The sequence below is a fragment of the Crinia signifera genome, chromosome 6 (assembly GCF_055691185.1).
Source record: "Crinia signifera chromosome 6, ASM5569118v1, whole genome shotgun sequence".
NCBI classification, from domain to species: domain Eukaryota; kingdom Metazoa; phylum Chordata; class Amphibia; order Anura; family Myobatrachidae; genus Crinia; species Crinia signifera.
This window is the reverse complement of record NC_139222.1, coordinates 171,826,053-171,844,415: the sequence shown is the minus strand read 5'-3', so window position 1 is coordinate 171,844,415 and position 18,363 is coordinate 171,826,053. Positions and strand designations below refer to the sequence as shown.

Genomic DNA, 18,363 nt, shown 5'->3' with positions numbered 1-18,363 from the left:
TCCACTCCTGAGACAGATTTTATGTTTGGCTCCACCCCCAGGCAATGGTATCTTTCTGACACTCCATCTCTGGGATTACCTTACCCCTCTCATGTCCACTGCACACTAGCCATATAGATATTACACCTCTCAGCATAGCAGCATCAATTATATATGGTAAAGTGGGAAACACTCTGTGGCTGAGGCAAAGTTGGGCATAATCACACTCAATGCAAGCACATAGAAAATGCAAATATTCACCCATGTGCTGAGTTGTACACATTCATGTAACCACATAACGTATATCAAAGAAATATTGTCTAGTCTTTGCGCTTCATCTAACAGGTTGCAGATATTTAGAAACACCGGAACTTTCACCAAGTACCAAGAAACATTCACAAACAATAAAAATGTGTTCTAAAAATTAAGCGCCACCCAATTGTTAATCAAACAGTGTGTAAACAGATTTATGAAGAAAAAACACTTTCCTCCTCTGGATTTCTGTTTCCTTTTGTTCCCTTTTCCTTATCCTAAAGGGTTTTAAAGGAAACAAGAGAATAGTGCAATATCGTCTGTATCGGATGGGATTTATTATTTTGTCAAGTTCACACTCACATGTGTCTTCACATAAATAGGCATATCATTCCATCCATATGGAATGAAATGATAGAGATGCCTCTGATGAAGGACTATTTGTGAGTCTGAAAGCGCTAAGGCACAGGAGACTGCTTAAATTGGATGACCAGAGATCTTCTTTTGGTGTGACCAGGAGGGAAAATACATGAACAGTAACCGGAACTGTACAGGTGTCCCCCTTTCCAATATCATCTGGAATTCCACCATAGAACTCTGGCTTCCCCTGGATACCATATTGATATGGTGATATGCATTTTTAATTCTTTTAAATTGTAAGTGTATCTATGAATAAATATATTGTGTGGTACAAAAACGTTATTGCACTATTTGTCTGGATTTTTTGGAAGTTCTTTACAGTGGGATCAGGAAAGGATTCCAGGAATCTAAAGAAATCTGAATTCCATATGGATGGAATGATATGCCTATTTATGTGAAGACACATGTGAGTGTGAACTTGACAAAATAATAAATCCCATCCGATACAGACAATATTGCACTATTCTCTTGTTTCCTTTAAAACCCTTTAGGATAAGGAAAAGGGAACAAAAGTAAACAGAAATCCAGAGGAGGAAAGTGTTTTTTCTTCATAAATCTGTTTACACACTGTTTGATTAACAATTGGGTGGCGCTTAATTTTTAGAACACATTTTTATTGTTTGTGAATGTAACCACATAACACCTATCCATATGCTTGCTGCCAAAGCCATCATCATTATCAGTGCGCATTGGCAGCGGCACTATCCTCAGTGCACGAGATCCATCTGAAAAGAGGTGTGTCTACATGTACCTACATGTCTGCTTAGCCAGAAATACCATGGACATAACCTTGCTAAGCGTTACTTATATGTGAAAGTCCCGTTATAGGCTAGCATTCACCACTTTAATATATGGGTGCCTTACTATAGAGCGTGCGCAATGCAAAGGCACACAAGATTCACCTGCAAACCTAACTTGTATTCAACATGGACTCTCTGTGACTAATCTACAACGTGCAAAATCTCCATTTGAGGAAATATTCAACAAGATTCAATTTCATCAGGCTGGGTACCAAGGGATCGAGGAATAGCACATGTATTACCAATATATAAAAAAAGGCAGTAAAACACATCCAGGAGATAATAGATCCATAAGTCTGACATCAAGGGGTTTATTTTACTAAGATGGGAGTTATATTAAAGATTGAATGTTGCCCATAGCAACCAATCAGAATCTTCTTATTTATGTAGCACCTTCTAGAAGATAATAGAATCTGATTGGTTACCCATAGCAACATCCCATCTTCAACAGAACTCCCATCTTAGTAAATAAATCCCCCATAGTGATGAAGTTACTGGAGGGTATTGTAAAGGATAGCATTTAGGAGTATGCAATGTGCAATAATATTATCAGTGTCAATCAGCATGGAGGAGGTGAGTGAGAACTTAGACCAAGGTAGCACAGTAGATGTGGTCTACTCACATGAAGAATCTGGGAGATGGGACTGGGTACCATCATTTGTACTTGGGTGAAACATTGGCTGGAGACGGAACAGAGAGTTGTGGTAAATGGAACATTTTCAAATTGGGATAAAGTTTTAAAATATATTTATTAATGACCTAGGCTATGGTCTAGTGAGCAAAGTGTCCATTTTTGCACATGACACGTAAACTATGTAAGGCAATTAACTCAGATCAGGCTGTGCTCTCTCTACAGAAAGACTTAAGTAAACTGGAGGAATTGGCATCTAAATGGGAGACGAGGTTTAATATTTATAAATGTTATGCATTTTGAGAGTAGAAACAAGTAGGGTATCTGTAAATTAAATGAGGAAAATATAGAGGAATCATCAATTAAGAAGGATTTGGGATTGCTCGTTAACAGTACTTAGGCCCCATACACACCAGAAAGATCAGGATCGTCTAACGATCGGCTAACGATTTAACGTGCACTTCCCTGGAGCGCTCTCCCGCGGCCTACTCACGATGTGCTAACGATCGTGTTTCTTTTGCAAACGATGTAATTACGATGTAGATACGATACGACGTCGCTCCCGACAGTCGTACGACCATCGGATGTGCAGATCGTGAGTAGATCGTGTGTGCACTGGCCATGGTCGTTTATGACATGTAATTAAAGGGGCTGGGCTAGCAGAGGGGGGACAAAGACCAGTAGCCATTTTAAAGGACCTCATTTCTGCTTTGTGACTAGTGAGGCTTGGTGTATACCTGCTGAACGCTGCACATTGTTATTTTGGTCTGCTTTGTTTTTGCCTGGCATTACAAAGTGTGCTTTTATTTTTCCCATTCTGATTTTTGCATTATGGATTCTTTCCAGCAAGAATTTCTGCTTTCCTACGCTGTCCTCAGGGTGAGGAGGATGAGGGCCCAGCGTAGGAAGGCTCGGTCCTGCTGGACCAAGCAGTGGCTCCTAGGCCGACAGGCGCGGTCTCATATGCCCCTGTTGATGGAGATTCGCGAGAATAATCCCCAGGATTATAGGAATTTTCTTCGCATGGACGATGAGACCTTCCAGGAGCTGCTGCGTCTTGTCACCCCCCTCATCCAGAAGCAGGATACCAAGTACCGCATGGCTATCCCTGCTGAGGACCGGCTGGTGGTGACCCTCAGGTTTCTGGCAACAGGACGATCGCTGGCGGACCTCAAGTTTGGAGCCATCATCTCCCCGCAAGCTTTGGGCATGATTATACCGGAGACCTGTAAAGCGATTGTGAAGGTCCTGCAGCATCAGTATTGCAAGGTAAGGAAAAATGCAGCACACAATTGTAGTGAAAACATTATTTTTTTTATTTAAATAATTTAACCGTCAGATTCACAAATACTTATAAATGTATTTTTTCAAGTATAAATATAAAAAGTGCAAAAACAGTAATGCAAATACCCCCCCCAAAAAAACAATTGTAATGGCTTTGGTCTGCCATGAGGTAGAGATCAGTATGCCACATGGTGCTTGTAGCGCAGATAATGCATGTGCCCTCCACCTCACGTGGCGCATAGTGCAGATGCAATAGTCCCGGCCCCATTGATATGCACTATGCGCCACGTGGCCCTGTCCTTTGTCTGCACCACATGTACCATGTGCCATACTGCACATTGAGTACACATAATTTAAAAAAGTGCTTTGTGTTTTTTTAAAATATTGCTATAAAATGTTAATGAAGTTTGCAATGCGGTAAGGGGCGGTATGGCAGACGGCACATGTAGCGCAGACAATGAAAGCACCCTCATGCATGCATGGCACATAGTACAGAAGCATTGGTCCCGGCCCCATTGCTCTGCACTGTGCGCCACAGTATCATGAAGGTCCTTTCTTTGTCTGCGCAACATGCACCATGTGCCATACTGCCCCATGCATGGACCTATAGCAAAAACACACATAATATATAAAACCCAGGCAAAGTGCCCTAACAAGTAAAAGAATTAACATAAAACCACAGAAATGCCTAATTGCCGTGCGTTAAGGGGCAGTATGGCAGACGGCACATGAAATGCCTAATTGCCGTGCGTTAAGGGGCAGTATGGCAGACGGCACATGTAGCGCAGACAATGAAAGCACCCTCATGCATGCATGGCACATAGTACAGAAGCATTGGTCCCGGCCCCATTGCTCTGCACTGTGCGCCACAGTATCATGAAGGTCCTTTCTTTGTCTGCGCAACATGCACCATGTGCCATACTGCCCCATGCATGGACCTATAGCAAAAACACACATAATATATAAAACCCAGGCAAAGTGCCCTAACAAGTAAAAGAATTAACATAAAACCACAGAAATGCCTAATTGCCGTGCGTTAAGGGGCAGTATGGCAGACGGCACATGAAATGCCTAATTGCCGTGCGTTAAGGGGCAGTATGGCAGACGGCACATGTAGCGCAGACAATGAAAGCACCCTCATGCATGCATGGCACATAGTACAGAAGCATTGGTCCCGGCCCCATTACTCTGCACTGTGCGCCACAGTAGCATGAAGGTCCTTTCTTTGTCTGCGCAACATGCACCATGTGCCATACTGCTCCATGCATGGACCTATAGCAAAAACACACATAATATATAAAACCTAGGCAAAGTGCCCTAACAAGTATTAACATAAAACCAAACCAATGCCTCATTGCCTTGTGGTATGGAGCAGTATGACAGACGGTGCTTGTAGCGCAGATAATGAAAGGGCCATCAGGATTACCTGTTGCATACCACAGATGCAATGGTCCCGGCCCCATTGTTCTGCGGTATGCAACAGGTCACCATAGCCATTATCTCCACGACAAGCACCGTGTGCCATACTACTCCATGCCAACTTTGAAATAATTGTATGGAATGTGCTTATAAATCTTGTAAAACCGGTGTTTCGTCTTGGTCCGTGCTGTCACTCAACAATGATGTATACAGGTGACTGTAGCGAGGAGGTGTAGCCGGTTGGGTACAGGATTGCGCACTCGGTGGGGTGGTTTCAGGCAATGAGGCAAGTGCTGGTGAGGGTACGGCACTACTAGTAGATGGCGTCTCCTGCCATGGGAGAAGTCCAACTAATTTGGTTTGAATTGTCAGAAGGCCAAGACGGCCCCTAAACAGGAGTTCGCTAGTGAGACGTTCGAACGCCATCTGTTGTTCCGGATTCAACTTCCGCAAGCCCTCAGCCACGTATTTGCCGAAGGTGTCGTACTGGTCAGGGGGCCTACGCAGCACCTGCTCTGCTCGTATAAGTATATCATCATCCGGGTCTGGGTCAGGGACTGTCTTGGTCCTGCGTTTTTTCTTTTTTGAGAATAGTTGTGGCGGGGTGGGGGTTTCTGGCACTCCACAGATTGTTCCAGATGAGTCAATTGCAGGTGGCTCAGGGGTTGGCGATGGGGTTGGGGTAGGGGTTGAGGTGTGGCCAACCTCTTTCTCTGTGCTTGTTGTCTGTTGAAAAGAAAATAACAACAATTAGTTAACATCTCCTTTTCTTTTTTGTTCCAGTTCCCCAACACCGTGCAGGAGTGGCAAAACATCGCTGCTGAATTCGACGAGGCGTGGAACTTCCCTAATTGTGGAGGAGCCATTGATGGGAAACACGTCCGCATCAATCAGCCACCCCACAGTGGTTCCTACTACTTCAACTACAAGGGGTACTTCAGTATTGTGCTGATGGCTGTGGTAAATGCGAACTATGAATTCATCTTTGTGGATGTCGGCAGGAATGGGCTGGCTTCAGATGGTGGAACTTTGAAGGACACAAAGTTCTACCAGAGGCTCGCCTCCAACACCCTGCACTTGCCCACAGTCAAAGAAACGAAGCATGGGCTGAACTTTGTTTTCGTGGCGGACGAGGCATTTGGGCTTCATGAACACATCATGAAGCCCTATGCCAAACGTGGTCTTGACCACGACAAACGGGTCTTCAATTACAGGCTCTCCAGGGCACGGCGGCTTGTGGAAAGTGCATTTGGAATTATGGCTAGTAGATTCCGCATTTTCCACACAGCCATCAACCTGCGGCTGGATAAAATCGACTGGGCCGTCATGGCGTGCTGTGTCCTGCACAATCTACTTCGGCGCAAAGAAAGGGCCCATCGGCCGGCAGGACCAGCACCACAGGAGGACCCAGACGAGCCTAGGGAGGTTGCACCAATCGTGTCCCTGGAGACGCCGGCCCAGCAGTACCGGGGGACAGCAAGAGCCAAACAGGTCAGGGACCATTATAAGGAGTACTTTAATGGCGTTGGTGCTGTCCCCTGGCAGGAAGACCACATTTAAAAAATGATGGGACCGCAAAGGAATGCTCTATAGGAGCCTAAAACAAACAAAGGAGGAAGGGGTGTATACACATTGGACCAGTACTTACCGACAACGGCTGGGAACTTTCATCCAGGCCTACACATTGGACCAGTACTTACCGACAACGGCTGGGAACTTTCATCCAGGCCCACAAACACATCGTCTGCCTCACTCTCCACCATTAGGTAGAGTCCCGACCTTGGCACCTCATGGCTCAACGTGAAGGTCAGCAGGTTGTAGTACCATAAAGACGTCTCGTATACATCTGCAGTTCCTGCACCGGACCTTTTGGACAATTGAATTTTCTTGTGTTCTTTAAGGAACACGGTCCTCAAGTTCTGTATTTTTTTTCGGACCCAGTCCGCATCAGCCTCGGGATTGTAGCTCTTGCTGAATTGGGCCAGCTCCTGAAGCGCTTGAGCTCTTTTAATTTTATTGCTGTACTCCTTCGATTTAATTTTCCAAAGGCAGTCCAGCTCCCTATATTTCTCAAGGAACGCCTCTATAAATTCGTGTTCCTTGGCAATCGCCTGGGCCATTTCTGTAAAAAATGAATAGATTTTGAAAAAAACCTATGTACATACTTTTTGACAAAACAAGTTGTCTTCATATAAACAGTATATGTAAATATGTTTCAATACACTGTATATTATTATTAAGAATACATGTTTGGTTTCAAAATTATTAAAAAATTTTAATAAATATTATTATAATATTTTGTTTACAAAACTTTTTTAAATCCTGGGGTGGGAGAACATCACCTGCAAAAGGGCAGCTGGATGGTAACATTATGCTTTGGGTAGTGGGTAGGCCGCAGGGGGGTGGGGTGGCCTGTGGTGGCATACTGTGTAGTGGGTAGGCCGCAGGGGAGCATAGTGGGCTGTGGTGGCATAATGCATCTGGGGCCTTTGCCATTGGTGGGCAGCGGGTACACGGGGGGGGGGGGGGGTGGACTGCAGTGGCCTGATAGCAATACACATTGGTGGGCAGCGGGTACACGGGGGGGGTAGGGTGGACTGCAGTGGCCTGATCGCAATACACATTGGTGGGCAGCGGGTACACAGGGTGGTGGGGTGGACTGCAGTGGCCTGATAGCAATACACATTGGTGGGCAGCGGGTACACGGGGGGGTAGGGTGGACTGCAGTGGCCTGATGGCAATACACATTGGTGGGCAGCGGGTACACAGGGTGGTGGGGTGGATTGCAGTGGCCTGATAGCAATACACATTGGTGGGCAGCGGGTACACGGGGGGGGGTAGGGTGGACTGCAGTGGCCTGATGGCAATACACATTGGTGGGCAGCGGGTACACAGGGTGGTGGGGTGGACTGCAGTGGCCTGATAGCAATACACATTGGTGGGCAGCGGGTACACGGGGGGGTAGGGTGGACTGCAGTGGCCTGATCGCAAAACACATTGGTGGGCAGCGGGTACACGGGGGGGTAGGGTGGACTGCAGTGGCCTGACAGAAACATACCTGCAGTCCGGTGCACGCTGGAGCAGACGTCGTGTGATCTCTGCTGCATCCACGAGGCTCCAATATGGCTGCGGTGGGAGTGTCCTGGATCTCTGGCGTAAACAACCCGGATCGGATGGATGGTCGCGACGACGTAAGCGCACACAATGTGCTAACGATGTGCATAAAATCAGCACACAATCAGCGGTCGGATCGGCTGATTCTGCTGCAGGAGGCAAAATCTCCAATGCGACATACGACGTGCCGGGAGCGCGCATCCAATCGCAAACGACCAGGATCGTGAGTAAAATACAAACGATTGTGCACCAATTCAGGCACAACCGTCGTTACAACCGTCGAAATTTGCCCTAATCGTGCCCTAATCGTTCTGGTGTGTACCAGGCCTTAGCGTCACTGCCCAATGTCAAGGAGCAGCAGTGCAGGCCAATAAGGTGAGCATGCATAAAAAGGGACATTGTGGCTAGAGAAGACCTTGTCATTTTGCCACTTTATAAATCATTGGTACAGTATGGCCTCATCTAGGATACAGTTTTCTGGTCACCAGTCCATAAAAAGGACATATTGGAACTTGACAAGGTTCAGAGAAGAGCAACTCAAGTGTTTAGAGTCATTGGGTTATGAGGAAAGGCTAGCCAGGTTAGGTTTGTTTACATTGGAGAATAGGTGACTAAGAGGGGATATGATTAATATATACGTATACACATACCTCCCAACTTTTGTAGATGCTAGGGAGGGACATGGTGCACGCCGGAGTCGCGTGGCGATTTTTCGGGGACGTGACCTATCTGAAAGGGGCGTGGCCTATAATTGCGCCGCTGCCGCGAGGTCACACCCCCATTTTCGCCGCTCTATGAGCTGCTGGTCAGCCCCCAGCCCCTCTGTCTGCAAGAATACACGATGTGCGTATGCGCACAACGTCTATTCACAGACTACAGGGGGGACTCACAACTGCCCCCCCCCCCGCCGCGGGACACTGCCAGCGGCGGGAGGGACGCGGGAATGTCCCAAAATACCGGGACATTCCCACGATAAGCGGGACAGTTGGGAGGTATGTATACATAAAGGGCCAGTACACTGAACTATGAGGTGATCTGTTTACCATGAGGACTGTACATAGGACACGTGATCACCCCCTAAGATTACAGGAGAGGTTGTTTCTCACCCAGGAAGGGTGTTCGTTACAGCAATTGCAGTTAAGATATGGAATACTTCGCCAGAAAAGGTTGTGATGGCAGATTTCTAGAATGGGTTAGACAATTTATTTTACAGAAAATAGTATCCAGGGTTATAACAATTATAATATATTATAGTGGACTGCACAACCATCGGTCATCAGGGACTCTGGTTTATAACGAATAGATGGTAACCTCATCCGGGGGATTTACACCGCAGGAGATCAGTTCTAGGCTGAACGTGTGACTAATTACTTTTTTCTATCTCAGAAGCTATGAGATTACAGTGTTTATTCATTGCATATTTGTGAATGAGGTCTCTTCATCTGTACTGCTGCTACCACCATGTGGTAGTGTCTTGTATAGCAACTGACCAAGCAGACAAAAATGGGTATATTTTATAAATATTCTAAAAATGCAAGGAGGAGATGTTGCAATGCCCATAGCAATCAATCATTGTGTCTATCATTTTCTAAGATGCAATAGAGCACAGGTTCTCAAACTCGGTCCTCACACAGTGCATGTTTTGCTGGTCTCCCCACAGAATCACAAGTGAAAAAATTAGCTACACCTCATACTTGCCTACTTTTGAAAATGAGTTTCAGGGAGATTATAGTTGGTAATAAAATTTTGGAAAGTGCCCCCATTGTGGGGGGTGTCATGCTCCACACAAAGGGCGTGTCTAGTTCCATATATGGAGAGATTGTGAAAAGAGAATGTCAAAGAGGCATCTAGAATAGAATGGGTGTGAATTGCTATATATGAGAGGAATCTATAAAATGACATATACAAATGTAGATAAGCCCCAAAGCAGTTACTATACTTACATATGTATAGTGGTAGATGCTCAATTAGTTCAGTAATACCACTCAGGTGCATGCAAGGGAGGGGTTAATACTGAGTAAGTAAAACAAGACATTGGTTCCCCCAGCTCACTGAATGGTATTAGTAACCAATCTTGAACACTACATGATAATAGAATTCAGAGATATTGGTTACATATACCTGCACAGGTGTATGATATGTCCCCAAGTAACTATACTTGGTAAAGTGCTGGAAAATGTTGCTGATGATTCAATTTAAATGTATCTGTCTCTCATTCTTTTCCCCCAAATAAATGTAACAGTGTAATGTGGGCTAGGTGAAATGAGGGAGATTGCTAGACTAATGAGGGAGAGAGGGAGATTGCTGCTATTTCAGGGAGTCCCCTGCAGAATGCAAGAGGGTAGGCAACTATGCTCCACCTGTGGATATTTTAAAATGTGTCAATGAGTAATGAATGCACCTGTGTACCTGCCCGGTGACCTGGAAAACGTGAACTGTGAGGACCGAGTTTGAGAACCCCTGACACAGAGAAATGGTATACAGAATCTGATTGATTGATTGATGTGGGCAACATCACCTCTATTCATTTTTAGAAGCTGTAGTAAATTTGCTTCAGAGTCCCCAGGAATTCTGTACATTATAGGTCAGCACCACACGTCTCATACAAACTTGCTGGCAAGGAATTATCATCCGGGGCCAAATGTAATAGGGTGTGAGGGTATAATAGGGTGTAATCAGAAGGTGAGAGATTTTGGGAGAGTTTTCCCAATTGTTTTAAAGCGGTAATCATTTACACTGAAAAAACAGGTTGATTTTGCCATATAATTGATTGGTGCTTTAAAAATATGGGAAAACTATCCCAAAAGCTCTCACATTCTGATCCTCACAACCTATTACATTTGGCGCCATATTATTTTCTTGCTGCACATATCTAGTTACAACTCCACTTCCCAGAGAGAAATGACGCCACACTGCACAGTCAGTACAGAAAGCCAGATGCAATCTCAACCAGTACCAGCAGGTAGCAGTGTGACACCATTGCAAATTAAGGGTCTTCTACCATACTGTATTCTATAAACTGGTTTTAATCTATATTAAAAAAAATGATCTAATGTTGGGTTTCAGGGGCTAAAACACACATTTGCTAACATTTAAAATCAATGCAGTTTAATTTGATCTCCGTCCATTTTATCTCCAAAGCTTAGTACAGGATTGCCGGGATTCAGTATTGAATCCCGGCGGTCGGGATCCCGGCGTTCAGAATCCTGACGCCGGAATCCCGACAGCCGAAATGCCGACAAGGGGGGGACGTGGATCGCCCCCCCCTTGCGGGCTCGCTGCGCTTGCCATGCAGCGGGCCCGGTGCCTCGCTACGCTCGGCACACTAATTTATTCTCCCTCCAGGGGTGTCGTGGACACCCCAGGAGGGAGAAAGTGTCGGCATTTCGGGGGTCGGGATTCCGGCGTCGGGATTCTGAACGCCGGGATCCCGACCGCCGGGATTGTAACTGCATCCCGGTTGCCGACCCTAACGGAATTTCCGTGAGTCTCCCGAAAATCGGGTCCCCCTCCCGGCCCCCCGGAAGGGTGGGCAACCCTCCCGGATTCAGGGGGGACCCCCGCTGTCCCCCGGATCGCTTAATCCTCGGGTCTCAGAGGAGGGGGCGGAGCTATAATGACACAATCGCGTCGTTTTAGCCCCGCCCCCTCCACAGAGATCCCTGAATTCGCTGGTTTAACAGCATGGGGGCAGGGCTTAGTGATGTCACACTTAAGCCCCGCCCCCTGAGCTTCTCCCGGAGAGGAGAATAAGAAGGTCGGCAACCCTGGCTTAGTACAGCTCCTCCTGTGCAAACAAACACATTCTGCGCTTATCCCCAGTCCGTGCTGGCATTGTGTACAGACATTTTCTTGTTTTGCCAAGTACGTGGATGCCTACAGGGACCCAATAATGGGTGATCTTTGCCAGAGGACCCTGGTGGGTATAATTTCCTTCCACAGGTACCCACACCTTGATTCTACAGGACAATGGGACCGATCCTTGATGTCAAGATAGTGTATTTGAGTATAGTATGAGTGGGCTGTGTGTAAAAAAGTTTTATTGTTCTGGTGTGTCTGTGTTTTTGTTTGGCTATTGGTTCTGCTGTGGAAGTAAGAGTCCCTGCATGCCCATTAATGTGCAGCAAGCTGGGACTTGTGGTTCTCCAAGTCCCAGTATGCAGCCCAGGCTTGAAGGCACTCATATTTCCACAGCAGCACCCAATAGTTAATTCTTCTTATTTTTACACAAATGCTATCAGCCCAGTGCCCACCACCCTGGGGCACCGTGACAGCCCAGGCTTCAGCCCAAGCAGGGTTAATCCTGGAGGGGGGACCCCTTTATTGGGGGGGGGGGGTTCCCACTCCACCATGGTTCCTGCCTGGGTTGGCTGTTCAGGGGGTATAATGCTTCGGCTGGGGGAACTTTTATAAAAAGTTTTCCCCGGCTGAGGCATGACCCTGCTGGCTGGTTGGACCCAGTGCTGGTTCACAAAACACAGGGAGCCTGGTGCTGGTTTTAAAAATTCTGGGGATCCCTTACTTCAATTGTTCCCTGAATTTTTAAAACCAGGACCCACTGTTTACACTGAAGCCTGCACAGATCTGACTGATCCGTGCAGGCTAAAGCCAAATATGCCTGGAAAATGAATTGTATTTTCCAGGTGTATTTTAGCGGCCATATACTACATACGGCCGCTTAGTAAATTATGAATCCCCATTCGACTGAATGGTGATTCCTACTTGTATTTTTTTGATGACCTTTGCTTTCATATCCATAAATTCAATGAACCATGAATACAAATTGGCTTATTTTTGGCATAGTAACTGCAGAAAGTACATGTAGGCAGTCGTATTTGCATACAACTGCCTACAAATATGCCAATTACTGGCATATTCACGTTACCAAATTTCCCCCATAGAGTTTGGGTATTCATGAGAGATAAAAAATGAAGTCTACCAAAAGTAGATATATCACTCATGATGGCAATAAGTGGATTTATATTGTTACATTTGTGCCATTAGAATCTGCAAAATGCAAACAAGCGCATAAATAAGTCAGAAATCATTTCCACATGCACCGTACTTAGCTTCATAAGAGACAATTTAATAATTAAAGAAATTTTTATTGATGAACCTGCTTGTAGAATTCTACAACAAAAGCTAGAGACAATGGTGTAACTACCATAGGTGCAAGGGATGAAGCGGCTATGGGGCCCAGAGCTCAGGGTGGCCCATCTTTACTGTCTATGAATATGTTTTACATACAGTACATTTATCACCATCAGTTGGTAAATGGGGGCGCTTACAAACTTTTGCTATTGGGCCTACTGATACCTAGTTAGCCCGTGGTAAGAGACATGGGTGATGGGTACACGCCAGTGGTCAGTATACCGACATCTGAATCCCGCCCACCAGTATTCCGATGGGGAGAGCAAAAAAGCCCCATACGGGCTCGCTGCACTCACCACGCTGCGGGCTCAGTGGCTCGCTTTGCTCACCACAGTTTCTATTCTCCATGTATAGGGTTCGTGGAACCCCACAAGGGAGAATAGCCCCTGTTGGTTGGCCACCAGATTTTATGTTTAGCTCCACCCCCAGGCAATGGTATCTTTCTGAAACTCCATCTCTGGGATTACCTTACAGTAGTGATGCATATACACCAGAGGTAAGAGACACTCAGCTAGGGATGCCATGGTTATAGGGAAGCACAGTAGTGTTCTATGCACATCAGAGGTAAGAGACACTCAGCTGGGGATGCCATGGTTATAGGGTAGCACAGTAGTGTTCTATGCACATCAGAGGTAAGAGACACTCAGCTGGGGATGCCATGGTTATAGGGTAGCACAGTAGTGTTCTATGTACATCAGAGGTAAGAGACACTCAGCTGGGGATGCCATGGTTATAGGGTAGCACAGTAGTGTTCTATGCACATCAGAGGTATGAGTCATCCAGAAGGGGATGGCATGGTTGTAGGGTAGCACAGTAGGGATACATAGAGGGAATGGAGTGGTTATCATATAGTAGAGTAGCCTGTTAGGGCCTGATTCATCGATGGACACTAATGCAGCTGCAAATGCGGGTTTCTCCACAACACAACTGTTGATAACAACAAGTGATGCGCCACCCAGAAATAAAAAGAGACACCCACCAGAGCTACTGCAACTTATTCACAGTTGCGTACGCAGCCAATATGCAAGAATGGGAATCATTGATTGTTCAAGTAGGTCTATGGCTACGTAGACTGGACCCAGCAGTAGTCACACAGGCATCATGTTTCTGTACGCTAGGGCTCGCAGCTGATGTCAGCTACATGCCATGACACATCCTGTCAATCTCTTTGTGGAGGCATCATTATTGTGTGCAGGTACGTAGCCGCACCTTGATGCGTGTTCAATGCAAATGCGATATTTCCGTGGAGAACTCTAAGCTAGACATTAGACCAGCAGGGCTAAATGCTGCGCTTAGCACAGAATCAGATGTTTCGTCTACACCCCTCCACTGGACCGCAGGACAACTCCCCAAATGCTGGAGGGGTGCCTACACTTCTGCAGGTACGGGGCACTGCCCTAAAAATTGTGAAATTCCCTCAGGATCCAGGAGAGTAAGTAATTATTACTACTTGTGTAGTTTCCAGCATGGCGCCGTGCGTCTGAGTCCCCTTGCGGGGCTCGCTACGCTCACCACGCTATCTAAAATCAACTCCATGCCAACATGGATAGTTGGGGTATGAACTATCCATGTTGGCATGGAGTTAAGTTAGTTTATTTTAGATAGTTTGCCAAGCGTAGAAACCGGAAGTAGCACGGCGCCATGCTGGCGCCGTGAAACTACACAAGTACCGGTTTATCATTAGTGGTGCACCAATTAGAGAAAAAATGAATCATAAAAATTACCTTTTATTATTAAATTTTAAAACTGCGAAATATAACAAACAACATACAACATTAAACAAGTGATTACAGTGCAATTAAAAATGCACATGCGGCGTCTTGGAGCAACTGTCAATTAATTAGTGTGCGCTTATAGCGATATTGTTGGTGACACCGCGTGTTCCTCCTTTATTATTTCATATTTTCATGTTAGGACCAGTGTCTACTGAGGTCTATACATTCCTCCTTCTATGTTCTGTTCAGTACTGTATTAGGTTATTGCTATGTTGGTTGTTGGTATTTAAGTGAGCTGTACTGTGCCCACTAAGTTCACTCTACTATTTATTTATTTATTTACAGTTTCTTATATAGCGCAGCAGATTCCGTTGCGCTTTACAATAGTAGACAGTGATAAGACAAACTGGGTAACAACAGACAGACTTGGAGGTAGGAGGGCCCTGCTGCAAGCTTACAATCTATAGGGATATAGGGGGGAAACATAAGGACAGGCACCAGTAATTGCAGTTACAAGTCCACTGCATTATACTGTGCATACATCCTTTAATATAGTGTGTTTAGGCTGGTATTAATAGTTCCTTACGGTGCAGAGGCACCAGTGAGTGTACTAAATTGTAGGTACCGCACACACTAGGAGATATTGCAATTGTGTTCAAACACACGCTGTTGTATTGATATAGAACAGCTGCTTATCGCAGTATTTAGCAAGTATTGTGTCGATCCTGCCAGCACGCCTAACTGGACCACTATATACCACTATGTAGGCTTCGCAGATCTTTCTCAGGGCATTAAAGCTGGGTACACACTATAAGATATTTACTAATGATATGCAGGATAACGATATTGTTAATGACATTAATGTGCATACATACAGTAGTCTAGTGCACACCCATTATATAATTAAGGATGGTCTCTCCTATGGCTTGTTATTGATCCCCCCGTCCTGTAACCTGTGCATGCAGTGAAATGTTGCCAATGTCGTTTACGACTAGGTGCATATCATTTAGTGTGTACAAATTATAGCGGTAAATGATAACGATCTGATTTCCTAAAAGAAGATGGCCACTGGTATATCTCTATCGCTTGTCAAACCATTCAGTGTGTATGCAATATATCGTTCATTGTGGAGATCTGGGGAGTTCAAGGGAAATCATTAACGATATCATTGACAGAGCATATGGCATTGAGGGCCTAATTCAGCATGGATCGCTATTTAGAGATATCGCAATCTGGAGGATACTCAAACAACTGCGCGCACACAGCATTCGCATTGTGCACGTGTGTATGCAAATTGCAAATAAATATTCATACGCATGGAGACACTTGTATGTCAAATAAACCTTTTTGTACTGTGAGTTGAGTACAGAGCCCAGACCAAGAAAACAAACTCCAGAAAAGTCTAAGATTAAATAAGTCATCTATTCTGGAGCATGGAATATAAACATAATAAGGTTCAACTTCTTATAAAGCAGAATTTTGTAAGGTGACTAATAAATGTATCTAACCGCTCATTTATAGAAATTATCTCAAATTGCTTTGAGTATGATAGCGATGACATTGACATACAGTACTACAAGCCCCAAACCAATCTTTTTAGACAAAAGCTCTTTGGAACGTAAGACTTTAACCCATGTATTCAGATTGAGAGAGGAGCAGATGGTGGTTTCCTTCCTAATCAAATAATACAAAAGATCAATGAGTGGTTTAGGATTCAAGATACAGTTAAAAAAAAAACAATAAGTACTCCCACGCTGAAACAAAAAAGGTGTTTCAGCTCCAATATATATGATTATAGTGGAGCTCATACATTTTATGGTATTAATAGTATTGCCTAGTTTATGCTAATCCATAAAAAAATCTGCCCTGCAAAAGCCACCAAGGCTTTCCCGCGGCTAATCGTTGCAGCATCCCGGCTTCCCTGCAACCGGAGGGGCATTTATGGACAAATACCTGTCCTCAGTGATGATAGGCAGATCTCCTAATGACAGATACAAGGGCGCGACATCAAAGATGGCCGCCGCGATACTGGCCTGACTGCACGGCCCTCTCATCAGGTAGACACTTTACCTCCTGCACAACCTGCCAAAGCCCATCCATTTCCTATCCCTGCCTAATGCCTCCCTGACTTATGTAGACATTTTGAATGCAATTAAAGAGACAGTGAAACCATTATTAGAGGAACAGGCTAAAACAAAAGCTGTTGCACTGCAGCAAGCTGCTAATGATATCAAAAACCAATGTAAGCAGCTGGCTAAAAGAGTCCTAGCTGTGGAACACACAGTTGGGGAGAATTTTCAAGCTATATCCTCTTTACAAGATGTCATAACCACTTTACAAAAATCTGATGCCCAGGTATGAGCAAAAGTAGACGATCTTGAAAACAGATCCATGCAATAACCTACAGGTATTGGGACTTTCTGAATCCTTAAAGGCTCCTGCTTTCCACACATTCCTGCATCAAACGCTTCCTGAATTGTTGGACATACAAGAAGCCTGTGGTGATCTTCTCATTGAAAGAGCTCATAGAACAGGCCCTATCCATACTACACCTTCTCCAAGGCCTAGGGTGGTCTTGTTAAGATGCCTTAATTATATTCATAAAGAAGCCATCTGGGCTGCTTCCAGACACAAGAGGGACATTACTTGGAATAACACGAGGGTCCTTATCTTTCAAGACTACTCCCTTGAATTAACAAGAGCATGCAAGGCCTTTTCTACTGTGTGTTCTCAGTTCGCCAAAGTGGGGAATAAAAATTGCTCTTTTATACCCTACCCGGCTCTGTTTATTTGATGGTAACCCCTTTATGGATGTTAATACTGCCCCAGATGCTGAGGCATATCTGGCTGATCTTGCTCGCTCTGAGGAACTGCCTACCTACCTAATTTAATATGTTTTACATATACCACAGGATTTTATCCTTTTTCATGTTTCTTACATACCTGCGGTTGGTGACATATCTCTGTTTAATGCTACTCCATTAATAGCATAGTTGACTAATTTCTGGATATATCTGTTATGTTTATCTCCATTATAGTAATGATCATTATGCATATTGTTATATTTATGGTTGTATTTACGTATGATTGCATATCTCATATGTCTCTGAATTCAATTTTCCTCTGTATATAGTTACTTTATTGCTATTATTATTTCGGGTCTATGCAATTGACTTATGATGCTTATTATACTGTTTATTATTTGAACGGAAGGCCAAGGCTAGAAGCGTTGCTTACTTTGCCTTTCTTTCCATGGTTATTTAACGCTATGCTGTGAAGTCTAATTTTCTCTATTCCTCTCCAGAGACCTTCTTCGGTATGTTTTTGTGTATAATGTTCTCTACAGCTCTATCTTTTTCCCACCCTTTATCTATCTTAGTCCATATTTCTTTCCTCATGTGTCCTCCCACCTTTCTAGTGGCTATGAACTGTGCTTTACTACTGTGTTTCATAATGGTGACTGTTTAGATTGGATCATGGAATGTGAGAGGTATTCACTCTCAAAGAACAAATTTGTTTGAATGATAGCGCAACCCCCTTAAAAAGATGTAATGGACACAATAAACATTTAGAGATTTATTGTGTCAAAATGTGACAG

At 44.7% G+C, this 18,363-nt stretch overlaps 1 protein-coding gene across 1 annotated transcript; it reads right to left on the bottom strand.

Moving 5' to 3' along the window:
* Nucleotides 1–4,592: 4,592 nt before the first annotated feature.
* LOC146008638 (uncharacterized) lies at nucleotides 4,593–6,944 on the bottom strand. The gene is made up of 2 exons (XM_083148136.1): nucleotides 6,486–6,944; nucleotides 4,593–5,511 (listed from the first exon to the last, which is right to left on the bottom strand). The coding sequence occupies exons 1-2, from the start codon at nucleotides 6,903–6,905 to the stop codon at nucleotides 4,933–4,935; spliced, it is 999 nt and encodes a 332-aa protein (XP_083004262.1). The 5' UTR covers nucleotides 6,906–6,944; the 3' UTR covers nucleotides 4,593–4,932.
* Nucleotides 6,945–18,363: the final 11,419 nt, after the last annotated feature.

Bases quoted from the DNA above. Each gene is read 5' to 3' on its own strand.
- LOC146008638 (XM_083148136.1), bottom strand. From the start codon at position 6,905: ATGGCCCAGGCGATTGCCAAGGAACACGAATTTATAGAGGCGTTCCTT. The intron at 5,512-6,485 runs GTAAGTACTGGT...TCTTTTCAACAG, and splicing joins AAAGTTCCCAGCCGTTGTCG to ACAACAAGCACAGAGAAAGA.